This window comes from Bos indicus, chromosome 4 (genome assembly GCF_029378745.1).
Source record: "Bos indicus isolate NIAB-ARS_2022 breed Sahiwal x Tharparkar chromosome 4, NIAB-ARS_B.indTharparkar_mat_pri_1.0, whole genome shotgun sequence".
In the NCBI taxonomy this organism is placed as follows: domain Eukaryota; kingdom Metazoa; phylum Chordata; class Mammalia; order Artiodactyla; family Bovidae; genus Bos; species Bos indicus.
Genome location: NC_091763.1, coordinates 113,928,360 through 113,940,610, shown reverse-complemented (window position 1 = coordinate 113,940,610; position 12,251 = coordinate 113,928,360). Strand labels below are relative to the sequence as shown.

Below are 12,251 nucleotides of genomic sequence, written 5' to 3'. Positions count from 1 at the left end.
CATGAGACAATTAGAGAGAAGCCACAAGATAAATCTATAATCAACTCCTTAAGGGATGAGGTCAAGGCCGCTTCAAGTGTAGCTTCTGTCTGTCCTTCTGTCTGTTGAGGGCGGTAACCAACCTGCCAGCTCTAGGGCCACACCCTGGCCGACTCCAGTGGGCCGGGGCTCTGTAAGGTGGTGGGGGTGGGGTGGGAGAGGGTGGGTACACCTCCCCAGTGCGCCAGCTTGCCTCGGAATATCAGGGAGGAGCGAACTGCTGGAGTCGGGTGGGTTCCGGGACCACAAAAAGGGGAGAGAGAGAAGTCTCTGGCTTATGGTGAATCCAGCCTCCAGTGGGGCACACCTGTCTCTCTTTCCAGCCCTGCGGGCAGCTGGCCCCTGTGAGGTCATCATCGGCAAGATATGGCTCAGAGCCATTCCCCAGGCAATCCTGAGCTCACTGGACGGCCCAGGGAGAGGTTCGAACCGGTTATGGGAGTGTCAGGAGGTCGCTGGAAGCTCAACACCATCAACCCGGGCAGAGCCAGGGCCACCTGGGCTCGGGAGGCAGGCTGCCAAAGCCCGGACTCTGGAAAGCGCCCCTCCACTCCACCCCACCCCACCCCACCACCGCCCCCACCCCTGCAGCATTCTGGAACGTGTAGTCCCGGAGAGACTCTTTTCCCAAAGAAGCGTGTAATCACTGAAAGGAATACCCGAGCGGGGCACCCTGGGAGCCGCGCGCGACTGTGGGGAGCCGGGAAAGCGGACACGCAGTGCTTCCTGGAACTTGAAGTCCAAGAGTGGCCTCCGCGGTCGAACCGGAGTCCCCGGGAGGCAAGAGCTGCAGCGAGCCCGAGCGCAGCCTGCTGGGGGTTGTAGTCTTTTTGTTGCCTACCATCCCGGGCGCTACTGGGACACCTGGGGTCCTAGGACTACAAGCCCCAGAAGCCCATGCGCAGGCGGGAGGGCGGGGCAGGGCCCGGAGGCTGGGGTACCGCCTCCTCTGCAACGCCGGGCCCGGAGTCTTAGAACCCAGGGCCCGCAAGGGTCCTCGCGCGGCTGCCGTGATGCAGAAATACGAGAAACTGGAGAAGATTGGGGAAGGTAATGGGACCGCGAGATGCTCCTGCAAAATCTTCTTCTGCAGACCCTTCAGCATTACTTGCAGCCCTGGCTCCTCTACCGTCAGCAATACCCACAGATTCCGACCTCAGCACTGGCTGCAGCCCTGGCCCCCTAGCTCAACACTCCGTGCAGACAGCAGTCCCCCCACCCCACCCCCCTTTCGCTAGCGTTTCCCATGGACGCCCCACTCCCCACCTTAGCACTCCCAGTGACCCACCTCCCGACCTCTACACGTCCTGCATTTCCTCTCCATCCTCACTCAGCACCTCTTGCACAACCTCACCCACCCCCAGCCTCAGTTCTCTCTGCAGACCTCCAACCTCTGCGTTCCTGCCAGCCCTTATTCTTCTCCCAGACCCCTGCTCCCTATTTCCAGACCCTCCAGAAGCTCGGCCTTTGTGATAGACCTCCTCACCTGGCCCCTGCAGCCTCTGCCTGTTGCAGACACCCTTGAGCCATCTGCAGCACCTCTTTGCCACATCACCACACACAGAGCTCTCTGCCGTGCCCAACCTTTACCCCAGATCTCTTCCCTTGCTCCTCCAGTATCAGCAGTAACACCCTCCCACGCTGCTTGCTGTCCCGGCAGGGGCTTCCTGAGTTGGGAAAGTGTGCCCCATCCTTTCCCTACCCCTCCCCTCCTTCCTCTAGGCACCTATGGAACAGTGTTCAAGGCCAAAAACCGGGAGACTCATGAGATTGTGGCTCTGAAACGGGTGAGGCTGGATGACGATGACGAGGTAGGACTTGGGTGCCAGGGCCAGGGAGGGGCTGGGGGCCTGGGCCGGGTGGGATGTGACTGTGGCCACCTGGCCCCTCCAACGTGTAGGGTGTGCCGAGTTCTGCCCTTCGGGAGATCTGCCTACTCAAGGAGCTGAAGCACAAGAACATCGTCAGGTGTGTGGGTGGGCTGGGTCAGAGGAGGTGGGGGCTTCAGAGATGGGCTGGGCTGATATTGGGCTCTTAGGTGCAGGCTGTGGCCCTGCCTGCCCAAGCCCTCGCTTCTCCCCAGGCTCCATGACGTCCTGCACAGCGACAAGAAGCTGACGTTGGTTTTTGAGTTCTGCGACCAGGTGAAACAGGGGCTGGAGGGCCAGTAGCCTTGGGAGGATACAGGGACCCCAGCTGAGGTTCATCTCTGTCCCATCCCCCACCCCCATTCCTTTTTCAGGACCTTAAGAAGTATTTCGACAGCTGCAATGGTGACCTAGATCCTGAAATTGTGAAGGTAAGGAAACCGGTTTCCTGGGAGCTCATTGAGGCTGGATTTGGAGTCTGTATTCAGTGAACATGTTCCCAGGCCCCGCATGGAGACACTCAGGGAACGAGAGGAGGAGAAAACCCTGTTTCTGCTTCTAGGAGCCTCCGTTTTAGTGATCATTTTCACGTGACCCCTTTAACCTGAAAGGAACTCTGATGTCAGTGATAGGATTTACATTCGAGAGGTGGGAAAATGAGGTTCCAAGAGATTCATTCATCCTACAGATTCTTACTGAATGCTGTGTGCCAGGCACTGTTCTAGGCCCAAGTGCCCTGTCCAAGGTTCCAAGGGAAATAAGTGCTTGATGACTGTTGTTGTCGTTCAGTCGCTCAGTCCTGACTCTCTGCAACCCCATCAACTGCAGCACGCCAGGCTTCCCCGTCCTTCACTATCTCCTGGAGTTTACTCAAACTCATTCCATTGAGTCGGTGATGCCATCCAACCCTCTCATCCTCTGTCGTCCCCTTCTCCTCCTGCCCTCCATCTTTCCCAGCGTCAGGGTCTTTTCCAATGAGTTGGCTCTTTGCATCAGGTGGCCAGAGTATTGGAACTTCAGCGTCAGTCCTTCCAATGAATATTCAGGGTTGATTTCCTTTAGGATGGACTGGTTTGATCTCCTTGCTGTCCAAGGGATTCTCAAGAATGATAAATGGAAAAAAAAAAAAAAGAATGATAAATGATAACACGGCACAATATACACATGGATGGTTATGATGTCCATGTTCAATTGAGGCCAGGTAGGGGACAGACAGCAGTGTGGGATGGGAAGGCAGGAAGCCCCACCAAGCTGCCAGTTCCAGAAAGGTGGGGACCAGGGCTCCCCCATTCGGCCTTCATTTCGAGTACCCAGCAGAGTACAAAGAAGGTCCTCAGTAGTGAAGGGGTGAGTTGCCCTGAGCTTGGTGCTGAAAGACGGCTGGGGTTTCAGGGCCCGTGATCCCCTGCAGGGTGCATGTCCCATCCAGAGGGTCTGATGACCTTCTCCCTGCCCCGCCCCCAGTCATTCCTCTTCCAGCTGCTGAAAGGCCTGGGCTTCTGTCACAGCCGAAACGTGCTGCACAGGGACCTGAAGCCTCAGAACCTGCTCATCAACAGGGTACCTCAGGGGAGGGGGCAGTGTGTCTGGGAGGTGGGGGCAGGGTGAGGGGAGCCAGGCAGGAAGGTGGGAGCAGGGGGCCTGCCCTCAGACTGTGAAGAGCCCCTCTCCATGACTGTCTCCCTGCCCACCCCCAGAATGGGGAGCTGAAACTGGCTGATTTTGGTTTGGCTCGCGCCTTTGGGATCCCTGTTCGCTGTTACTCAGCTGAGGTGAGCTGCAGGGGTAAGGGTGGGATGCTGGGAGTGAGGGAGGGGGTCCCCAATGAGCATCACTCAGCTCCTCCTCCAGGACTCCTGTCTGAGCACTCTCCTCCATCTCTAACTAGGGGTTCCCATGGGTGGGGTCTTCTTCTCCAGGTCGTCACGCTGTGGTACCGCCCACCCGATGTCCTCTTTGGGGCCAAGCTGTACTCCACGTCCATCGACATGTGGTCAGCTGGCTGCATCTTCGCAGGTGACGTGTCCGGGTTCTGCGGAGGCGCTCTCCCATTGGAGTGGAGGGTACCTCCGGGGAACGGAGTGGAGCCCCTGCGGTGGGAGTGGGGGGCATGGGGGTGAGGGGTTCTTCTTATATCGCCCCCGCCTCTCCCCCAGAGCTGGCCAACGCTGGGCGGCCCCTCTTTCCTGGCAATGATGTAGACGACCAGCTGAAGAGGATCTTCCGATATCCTTCCATCTCCCTTCACCTCACGCCACCCCCCAACCCCTGAGAGGGGATCTGAAAGCCCCCCCAGAGCTCAGAGTGCAGGCTGGGAGGGCAGTGAGGGGCGGGGCCAGGATTGGGGGCACCTGCGGGCTTGTCCTGAGGGCAGAGGGTGGTGAGCAGCCTAGAGGTCATGGGGCAGGTGCGTGCTGCTGGCTGGTGTGGCTGGGAGGCAGGGAGGGCTCTCTCCTCCCCCGCTGAGAGCTGAATCCTTAGGGTGAGGGAGCAGAAAGGAGCAGGAAGGTGATAGAGGGGGAGGCTGACCGCCTCACCGGGGCCATGGACCTCAGGGCTTCAGTCAAAGTAGTTAATCATGGCTGTCAAGTATCTGGTCTGCTAGAACAGCATGCAGCTGAGACTGCATGAGGGTGGCATGGGCTTGTGTCGTGAACTGGGGGATGGAGTGAGGAGGGCTGGGGTGGGGGTGGGTAGGAGGAACCTCCTTTCCCGGGGAGAGAACCCCTCGCCTGCCCCTTTCCTCCACCTGAGTGGCCCTTGACCCCGTGGACACACTCCTGGGCACGCCAACCGAGGAGCAGTGGCCTGCCATGACCAAGCTGCCAGACTATAAGGTGTGATGGGGCAAGGGGGGCGGGGGTCATGCGTGGTTCACCCCAAGTGTCTGGCCCTGGCAGTCTCCACGCCCTTTCACCGCTGGTCTGACTCTCCCTGTCCCACCACAGCCCTACCCGATGTACCCGGCCACAACGTCCCTGGTGAACGTCGTGCCCAAGCTCAACGCCACAGGGAGGGACCTGCTGCAGGTTATGAAGGGCAGTGTGGGGGGCGGCCAGCGCACTTGTTGGGGCTGGTGTGGACTGGGGTAGCCCAAGGCCTCCTGGCCTGAACCCACCTCACCTCTTCCTGTCATCCAGAACCTGCTCAAGTGTAACCCGGTCCAGCGCATCTCGGCGGAGGAGGCCCTGCAGCATCCCTACTTCTCCGACTTCTGCCCCCCCTAGGCTCCAGGGCTGGGGGCCTGGCCCACTTGACGCCCCCTCTGGGGAGGGGCGAAAGGCAGGGATGCACCGTGTGCTGAGCTCCAGCTGTGCTGGGCCGGTCAGGGTGGAGGTGCCCTCACCCGTGGTCTTCACTCCCTCCGTGGACTTTATTTAATTTCATAAATTGGCTCCTTTCCCACTGTCTGGCTGATGTGGTGGTGACGCGGCTCTGGGGTGGGGTGGGGCGGGGCAGGGCAGTGCTGGGGGGAGAGCGTCTGCTTCACTGCATCACCCTCTGTCACCCTGCTTCCAGCTCCAGCGACCTAACTGTCCCACCCTTGCTCTGCTACTGTAAGTGGCCAGAGGCTGGGGCTTGGAGGCTGTGACGCTCACCCCATGTGTCTGTGCTGGGGGCGGGAGGCAACGCTGCTCCTGCAGGTGTGTGTGTGCAGTGGTTCGTGTGCTCTTGTCCCCGCCCCTTCCTCTGCCCAGGAGGGGCTGGTCCTGGGGAGTGAGGCTGCCAGTGTCCAAAGGCAAGGATGGGTTTCCACCAGAAATGGGGAGCAACCACCAGAAATAATGGGGAACAGAGGGCCGGCCTTTCTTCATGGTTCTTTGGTCCCTTGTGTACCCGCCCCTCCTCTTCCATCTTCATCCCCCACACCTAGGCCTGCAGGCTGGGCCAGGAGAGGCCCACAGCTGTGGTTGGGAACCCCCCCAGCCCTGCTCCCTAATCTGTCCTTTTCCGACACTTAGGGTACAGAGAAGGTGCAGGGAAAGTGGGTCTGGGTGTGTGCTTCCTGGCAGGGGTGGGAAGGGGCTCCCCCGCAACCCCAAGCTGGGGCCTTTGGCTCTTGCCAGGAGGCTGGGGAAGCAAAGAGAGGTTCCCCTGGAGATGGGGGCCACACCAGCACTCAGTCCCTAACGTGAGAAAAAATCACAACCACCTCAAACAGGACAGCAGTCTGGTTCCTGGGAGCGGGCTGCCCCTCCGCTTCCCGCTGCCTGTTCCCCCGCTTCTCGGTGGGGGGGCTCCAGATAAGAGCCTCCTGCCCGCCCTTCCCTGACAGGACCCCAGGGGTGCGTTCTACCGCTGCCTCGGGTCTGCCTGCCTCTGAGTTTGACAAAACTCACTCACAGGGAGGTGCAGTGACCCCTGCCTTCCCAGCGCACTTCTCTCATAGATTTCTGGGGGGTTAACGTTTTGGACACCACATCTGCTGGGTGATGGTGGGCAGGGGCCTTCTTGGGGCTGAGTAGGGCTGAGGGTGGCTGGGCCAGTCGGCCTGTAAGAGGAATGGCAGAGGAGGCTGACGCACTAGAACTTTATTTGGGGTGAAGGCGGCAAAGAGGCAGGCAGGTCAGCCACATCCAGGGTGTCGGGGTGCGGCCTTGAAGGCACCGCGCCCCAGCCCCCACGTCTAGAGGCGGGTAACGAGGTAGCACGTGCGGTGGGAGGCAGAGAGGGTCTTGGCGACAGCGGAGCAGGGGGTGGGAGGCCTGGGGAGACAGACCGCAGCGCTGGGTCCTGCCTGGCCCCTGCCCTCCCAGACCTAAGCTCTGCCCTCCTTCCTGACCTCAGGAGGCCATTTCTTATTACCTGGGGCCTGGGCCGAGGTGGGGAACCTGGGTCCGATGGCTGCCCAGCCCTTCCTGAAGCTGTGAGAGGAGGGAGAGGGTCAGAGGTGGGGGCGGGGATGGAGGGGTCTCTCCCACCCGCCACCCCAGCCAGGGTCACTGCCCCTCCCCTGCCTCCCAGCTGGGTAGGGATGGTGTTCTACACTTAGGAGGGGGCTGAGCACCCACAGTGGCGATGGCAGGGGTAGGGTTCGGGGGGCTGTTACCAGATTGGCGCTGGAGGGCCTCTGGGGGCGCTTTCGGTTCCAGAAGAGACGACCCAGGACTCTGTCCCAGAACACCTGGAGACAAGCAGCGCTGGAGGTGGACCCCACCCCGCGATGCTGTGCCTTGACTCCTCCCCCTCCCCCAGCTGGGGCCCAGGCCCACCCACCTCACAGAGGTAGTCCAGGATCTCCAGGATGGTGAGCAGGCTGGCCCCGATGAACAGTCCCATCTGGCCCCCAATGTCACCTGTGGAGGCGGGGTCACCCCGTCAGCCCACAGCTGTCTGCCCTGCCCACGCCTCCCCCTGGGCTGCAGGGCGCTAGCTGCACGTAGGCGCAGACACACCGAGCAACTCAGACATTTCGTAGGCCTTCTTCTGCTCCACCGTCTCATAGTTGAGGGCCTCAAAGAAGATGTCCAGCACCAGCACGTTCTCCCTGGAGGAGGAGAGTGTTTGTTGGACACCCCTAGTGCCGGCTGCTGGCAGGAACGGGTACCCCGTTCTCTGGTCTTCTCTGGTCTCTGGGACCTTTCGTGAGCCCTGGTGGGGAGGGTGGTGGTGGGGGGAGCCCGTTTTTCAGAAGAGCCCAGCTCAGGAAGGTTGAGGCGCTTGCCCAGAGCCCCCAGAGCAGGGGAGCGATGGGTAGCCGGGTTTCCCAGCCCTGGGTGCGTAGGGAGGTTCCGCCCGGAGGAGGGGGCCCGCCCCGCCCCCAGGCCCCCCGCCGGGCTCACGCGATGTAGGCCTCGCTGCGGTTGTGTTTCCGGGCCAGGTAGCGGGCGGCGGGGCGGCTGGGCATCCGCACCATGGAGAGCTCCTTGGCGTAGCGCGTACTGGCGCACGGGTTGGGGCAGCGGCACGCGTCCTTCCGCAGCAGGGCATCTGCCGGCCACAGGCGCCCGGGTCAGGTCCTCCCGCCCCGCGGGGCCGGCGCCGGGTGCAGAGCCGGGGTGCGGGGTGGGGGTGGGGCCGGGGTGCGGGAGGCTCTCCCCTTACCCAGCGCCGGGTGGGCACAGTCCTTGTACTGCTGGGGGCTGCACACTGGGGCACTGCCTGCACGGCGGGGGCAGGAGACAGCTTCAGGAGCGGCCCCCAGGACCCCCGCTTCCCCATACCCCCTCCTCCGCGGCCCCCAGCCTCTTACCTGGCATGTGCATCATTCTGCAGCCGCACTTCCGGGCCACATAGCGGCTCTGGCAGGCCAGGCGACACCCCATTAGACTATAGGGAGGGCTGAGGCCCGGGCTGGGGGTACCCAGAGGACCAGGCGCTTCTGGCTCAAAGTCAGGGTCCAGAGAGACAGAGCTGCAGTCCCCCCAGGGCGGCGGCAGGAAGCTCAGCTGGAGGCGGGCGGGTTAAGGAAGCTCCCTGGCGGGCAGTGAGGTCCCTGGGGCAGGTGTGAGGAGCTGGGATGGGGTCTGGGGGGGGTGGGGTGGGGGCACCAGGGAGGATGCTTGCTGCTTCTGACAGGACACGAAGGTCTGGTAGCCAGGGGCTGCCCCGAAGCCCAGCTGGTCGATGAGTGGCGGCTCCTCCTGGGTGTGGATCTGCACTCGGACCCCCACCTCAAACGGGGTCTCCTCTGCAGGAAGAGGGGGACCCTGAGTCCTGAGGCCCAGGTCCCAGGGGGCCCCCTGCTGCAGCCCCCTCTCCCCAGGACTGTGACCAGCTAACCCCACCCCTTCCCACAGTAAAGGACAGGCCTGGCTCCACGCGGGCCCACTCCCGGGACGCCCCCTGCACGCTCCCCTCCCCGTACCCACGTCCCTCCACACAGGCAGGTACTCCTCCTGCTGCACGTCCAGCATAACCTCCAGCCCGTTGCCCATGCCACCCTTGGGGGTGCTCAGCAGCTCGGCTCCATCAGCGCCAGAGTTAAAGGTGTAGCACTGCCCCATCCGGGTGAAGATCTGAGGGGCAGGCAGAGGACAGACGTCTCCGGGGCCAGGAGGCCCTTTCCCGAGGCCAGCGCGAGGACCCTGCCACCTCTCTCCTCCCTGGCCTCTACCTGGCTCTCTCTTTGAACACTGAAGCCCGCATCTTCATGCCCCCAGCATGTGTGCTAAGTGGCTTCAGTCGTGTCTGACTCTGCAACCCTATGGACTGTATGTAGCCTGCCAGGCTCCTCTGTCCATGGGATTCTCTAGGCCAGAATACTGGAGTGGGTTGCATGCCTTCCTCCAGGGGGTCTTCCCGACCCAGGGATGAAACCCAGGTTTCCTGCATTGCAGGTGGATTCTTTGCCAGCTGAGCCACCAGGGAAGCCCAAGAATATTGGAGTGGGTAGCCCATCTCCTCTTCCAGGGGATTTTCCCGACCCAGGGATCAAACCTGGGTCTCCTGCACTGCAGACAGATTCTTTACCTGGTAGCTGAGCCACCAGGGAAGCCTCATGCCTCCAGACCCTCCCTTAACCGGCACATGGACTTGGACTCTCACAAGCTCCCATCACCCCCATGCCTCACCCTCACCACAGGCCCTGGGCACAGCCTGCAGGACAAGTGTTTCTTTGGAGACTGGCATAAAAGGAAGAAGGTCCCAGTTGCCCTCCTTCAGGTCTGGCAGAAGAGGCAGAGGGAAACCAAGCTCCCTCCCTGCTGGCAGAGAAGTAGGGGGCCCTGGCCCAGCACACCAGACACTCCCAGCACACCCCAACTCCCTAGGAGCAGGCTCTCCCCAGACCAGACCTGGGCCCAGAGCCAGCCTGGGTGAGGGCCCCCAGTGCCCCCAATGTGACCTTGCCCTCTGCAGTCCAGCTGAGAGTTGGGAGGGGACTGAGAAGGACTGCTTCTTGGGCTGAACAGAAAGGCACTGGTGAGGCGAGGGGAGGGGACCCCTGGCCCCTGGCGCAGCACGGCTGTCCAGGACCCCTGGCTCTGGGGGAGGCTGGCACAGACGGCTCACCGTGGTGAAGTTCTCAGGCCCACAAGGCCAGCCTCGGTAGCGACAGTCCAGCAGCATGTCCTCGAGGGCGTGCCCGGCCCGGGCATAGAGCCGGGCCACATCGAAGGTGGGGCTGGGCATGAAGCCGGGGGGCGCAGGGGGCCGGCCCAGGGCGCGCAGGTAGGCAGCATGCTCGGCGGGCTCCAGGCCCAGCAGCGCAGGCCCGGCCCAGTGCAGGTCGTTGGGTGTGAGGCGTGAGCGCCGCAGTGGGTTGACGTTGCACAGGGTGACGGCCGGGAAGGTGAGCCGGCGGCTCTCGCGCTCCTCCAGGGCCGTCTCGTGGTGGAACTCGCCGTAGTAGTGCACCCGCCCCGCCACCTGGTACAGGAAGGTGGCCAGGGCCAGGAGCACGGCGGCAGCCCACAGCCCCCGGCGTGCCGGCGGGGCCCCCGGGCCAAAGACGTGGCCCAGCCCGTGCATGGTGCAGCTGCTGGCGAACGCGCGGATATCCGAGGCGGGCAGCCGGGCCTCCTCCGGGCCCGCAGGGGGCTTCATGGCTGCAGCCCCCGGGGCGGGGGTGCAGGGGCGCAAGGGGGCAGGCGAGAGGGTCAGTCAAGGGTTGGGAAGGGTCATGCAGGGGTGGGTCAAGGAGGGGAGAGGCGGGGCACTGGCCTGGGGAGACGGGCTGTCCTGTCTGTCGGAGGGTCCCCTTGGCCTCCTCTGGCCCCAGGTGGTGGCCCCGCTGGGCACAGTGATGGGCCCCAGGGTGCGGGGGGCACTCCGTGGCAGAGACCAGGTAGGGTGCAGCCGACGTGGCAGGCAGGGCAGCTCTGCTGGAGGCTGCTTGGCTGAGCCGGAGCTGCCGCAGAGGATTGGGTTTCAGCGGTGAGGGGGCAAGGGGGCTGGCAGAACAGTCTGGGGGGGGCGGGGAGGTCCCTGGGGCCCCAGGCTGAGCCATTAGTGCAGCGTTGGGGGGGGTAAGGGAGGGGGGTGGCAGTGGAGACTACCAGAGGCGCCAGCAGGAAACCACAGCATTCCTGGATCAGGCTTGAGGAGGGGGAGCCCGGAGACAAATTGGGGCTGGGGTGCTCCAGGTGGACCCCAGGTTCCCAGCTGCAGCCCCTGAATATTGGGCCTGAGGGGCAGCCGCTGACCCTCAGGCCCAGCCCTCGCCCCCCCACCCCCTCAACCTCACCCCGGTTCATCTGCTCTTTCGCAAACAGCGGAGCTGGCTCTCGACCAGGCTGGAAAGCGATGGGGAGCTGGCATCAGTGAGCTCTTCCTTCCGGGCCCCCAGCGTCCCAGACGACTCTGGGTGCTGGGAGCTCCTCTGGCCCCACGTCCAGAGGTGGTCCATCTCCGGCGATCCTCTCCCACCTCCGCGTGCGCAGGCCCTCCTGTCTGGGTGGGGGGGGCTGGCCTCTGCCGCAGGGACGGTGGGCTCACCCGTCACCCTTCAGGTGGGACATAGGTGCCCATGGGCCGCCCTCTGGGGTAGTACGGATGCTCTGTGAACTTCACACCTCTTTTCACTTAACAACACATCCTAGAGGCTGTGTGGTATCCAGCGCCCGGAAACCTTCTGTGTTTTTTAAACGGCCACATACCATTTCATTTATGCGGATGCACCATCGTTTGTATTAACACAGCCACACCCCTGTTGATGGATACTGGGGGTTTCCAGTCTTTCGTGGCAAACAACAGCGCTCTCAGTAACGCTGCACAGATGGAAACTCCCACAAATACAGCCGCCGGGTCAAGAAGAGGTAACTGCACGGGGAACCTGATCGACACCGTGAAATTCCCCACAGTGGGCGCTCCCATCAGGAACAGGGGCGTGTGTCTGTCTTCCAAAGGTGGGCGGGAGCAGGGGGTGGGGGCGCTTTTCTAAAGGAGGAACTACATGGCCCCTGGGCCAGCTGGAGAGTCCTGGGCCACAGGGCCCAGCACAGGGTGGTAACACTGGCCGTCTCTGGGCAGAGTCGGGGCCCTTGAATGAGGCCTCAGATGTTTCAGAGATGGGTCGGCGGAGGAGAGCTCCCGGCTACTGGAAAACAGACAGCAGAGCTTCAGGCCTGCTGGCCTCGTGGGGTTCCAGTGTCTTGCTGACCTGAAGTACAGGGGACAGGAAGGAGGCAGCTGCTGAGGGGGCCTAGCTGGGGAGGGCCTGCCGGGCCGCCAGACCCTGTTTGGTTAGCCGCTGGTCTGCCCGCCGCTGCAGGAGGCGCTGCCGGCCTGAGACATGCTGCGGGTTGATCTCCGCTGGTTTGTCAACTGCGTTCATTTCTACTCCGTGTCCTTCCACAGAGCCTCTGTGGTGAGGCTCCACGAGACGTGGGCTCTTGGCAGGGAGGGGAAGTGTGCCAACTGAACACAGCCACGCTGCACCGTGACCGCCCATCCTCCCAGTGA

At 62.8% G+C, this 12,251-nt stretch overlaps 2 protein-coding genes across 2 annotated transcripts; one reads left to right on the top strand and one right to left on the bottom strand.

The window, feature by feature from the left end:
- The first annotated feature begins 934 nt into the window (after positions 1–934).
- On the top strand, positions 935–5,317 carry CDK5 (cyclin dependent kinase 5). The gene is made up of 12 exons (XM_070788419.1): positions 935–1,089; positions 1,762–1,850; positions 1,940–2,007; positions 2,123–2,183; positions 2,282–2,338; positions 3,372–3,467; positions 3,605–3,679; positions 3,827–3,923; positions 4,064–4,134; positions 4,685–4,744; positions 4,856–4,936; positions 5,048–5,317. Exons 1-12 carry the CDS (start codon positions 1,053–1,055, stop codon positions 5,132–5,134), a joined length of 879 nt encoding a protein of 292 aa, XP_070644520.1. The 5' UTR covers positions 935–1,052; the 3' UTR covers positions 5,135–5,317.
- Positions 5,318–6,424: 1,107 nt separating this feature from the next.
- Positions 6,425–12,195, bottom strand: ASIC3 (acid sensing ion channel subunit 3). Its single transcript, XM_070788418.1, has 12 exons — positions 11,035–12,195; positions 9,861–10,698; positions 8,716–8,866; positions 8,411–8,538; positions 8,101–8,296; positions 7,953–8,009; positions 7,691–7,838; positions 7,304–7,395; positions 7,125–7,204; positions 6,958–7,032; positions 6,714–6,772; positions 6,425–6,613 (listed from the first exon to the last, which is right to left on the bottom strand). Exons 2-12 carry the CDS (start codon positions 10,392–10,394, stop codon positions 6,535–6,537), a joined length of 1,599 nt encoding a protein of 532 aa, XP_070644519.1. The 5' UTR covers positions 10,395–10,698; positions 11,035–12,195; the 3' UTR covers positions 6,425–6,534.
- Positions 12,196–12,251: the final 56 nt, after the last annotated feature.

Coding starts and splice junctions, on each gene's coding strand:
- CDK5 (XM_070788419.1), top strand. CDS start 1,053: ATGCAGAAATACGAGAAACTGGAGAAGATTGGGGAAG. Junction 2,008..2,122: donor AAGCACAAGAACATCGTCAG/GTGTGTGGGTGG, acceptor GCTTCTCCCCAG/GCTCCATGACGTCCTGCACA. Junction 4,135..4,684: donor AGCTGAAGAGGATCTTCCGA/TATCCTTCCATC, acceptor CCCGTGGACACA/CTCCTGGGCACGCCAACCGA.
- ASIC3 (XM_070788418.1), bottom strand. CDS start 10,394: ATGAAGCCCCCTGCGGGCCCGGAGGAGGCCCGGCTGCCCGCCTCGGAT. Junction 7,839..7,952: donor CTGTGCCCACCCGGCGCTGG/GTAAGGGGAGAG, acceptor TGTGGCCGGCAG/ATGCCCTGCTGCGGAAGGAC. Junction 7,205..7,303: donor CGAAATGTCTGAGTTGCTCG/GTGTGTCTGCGC, acceptor CCGCCTCCACAG/GTGACATTGGGGGCCAGATG.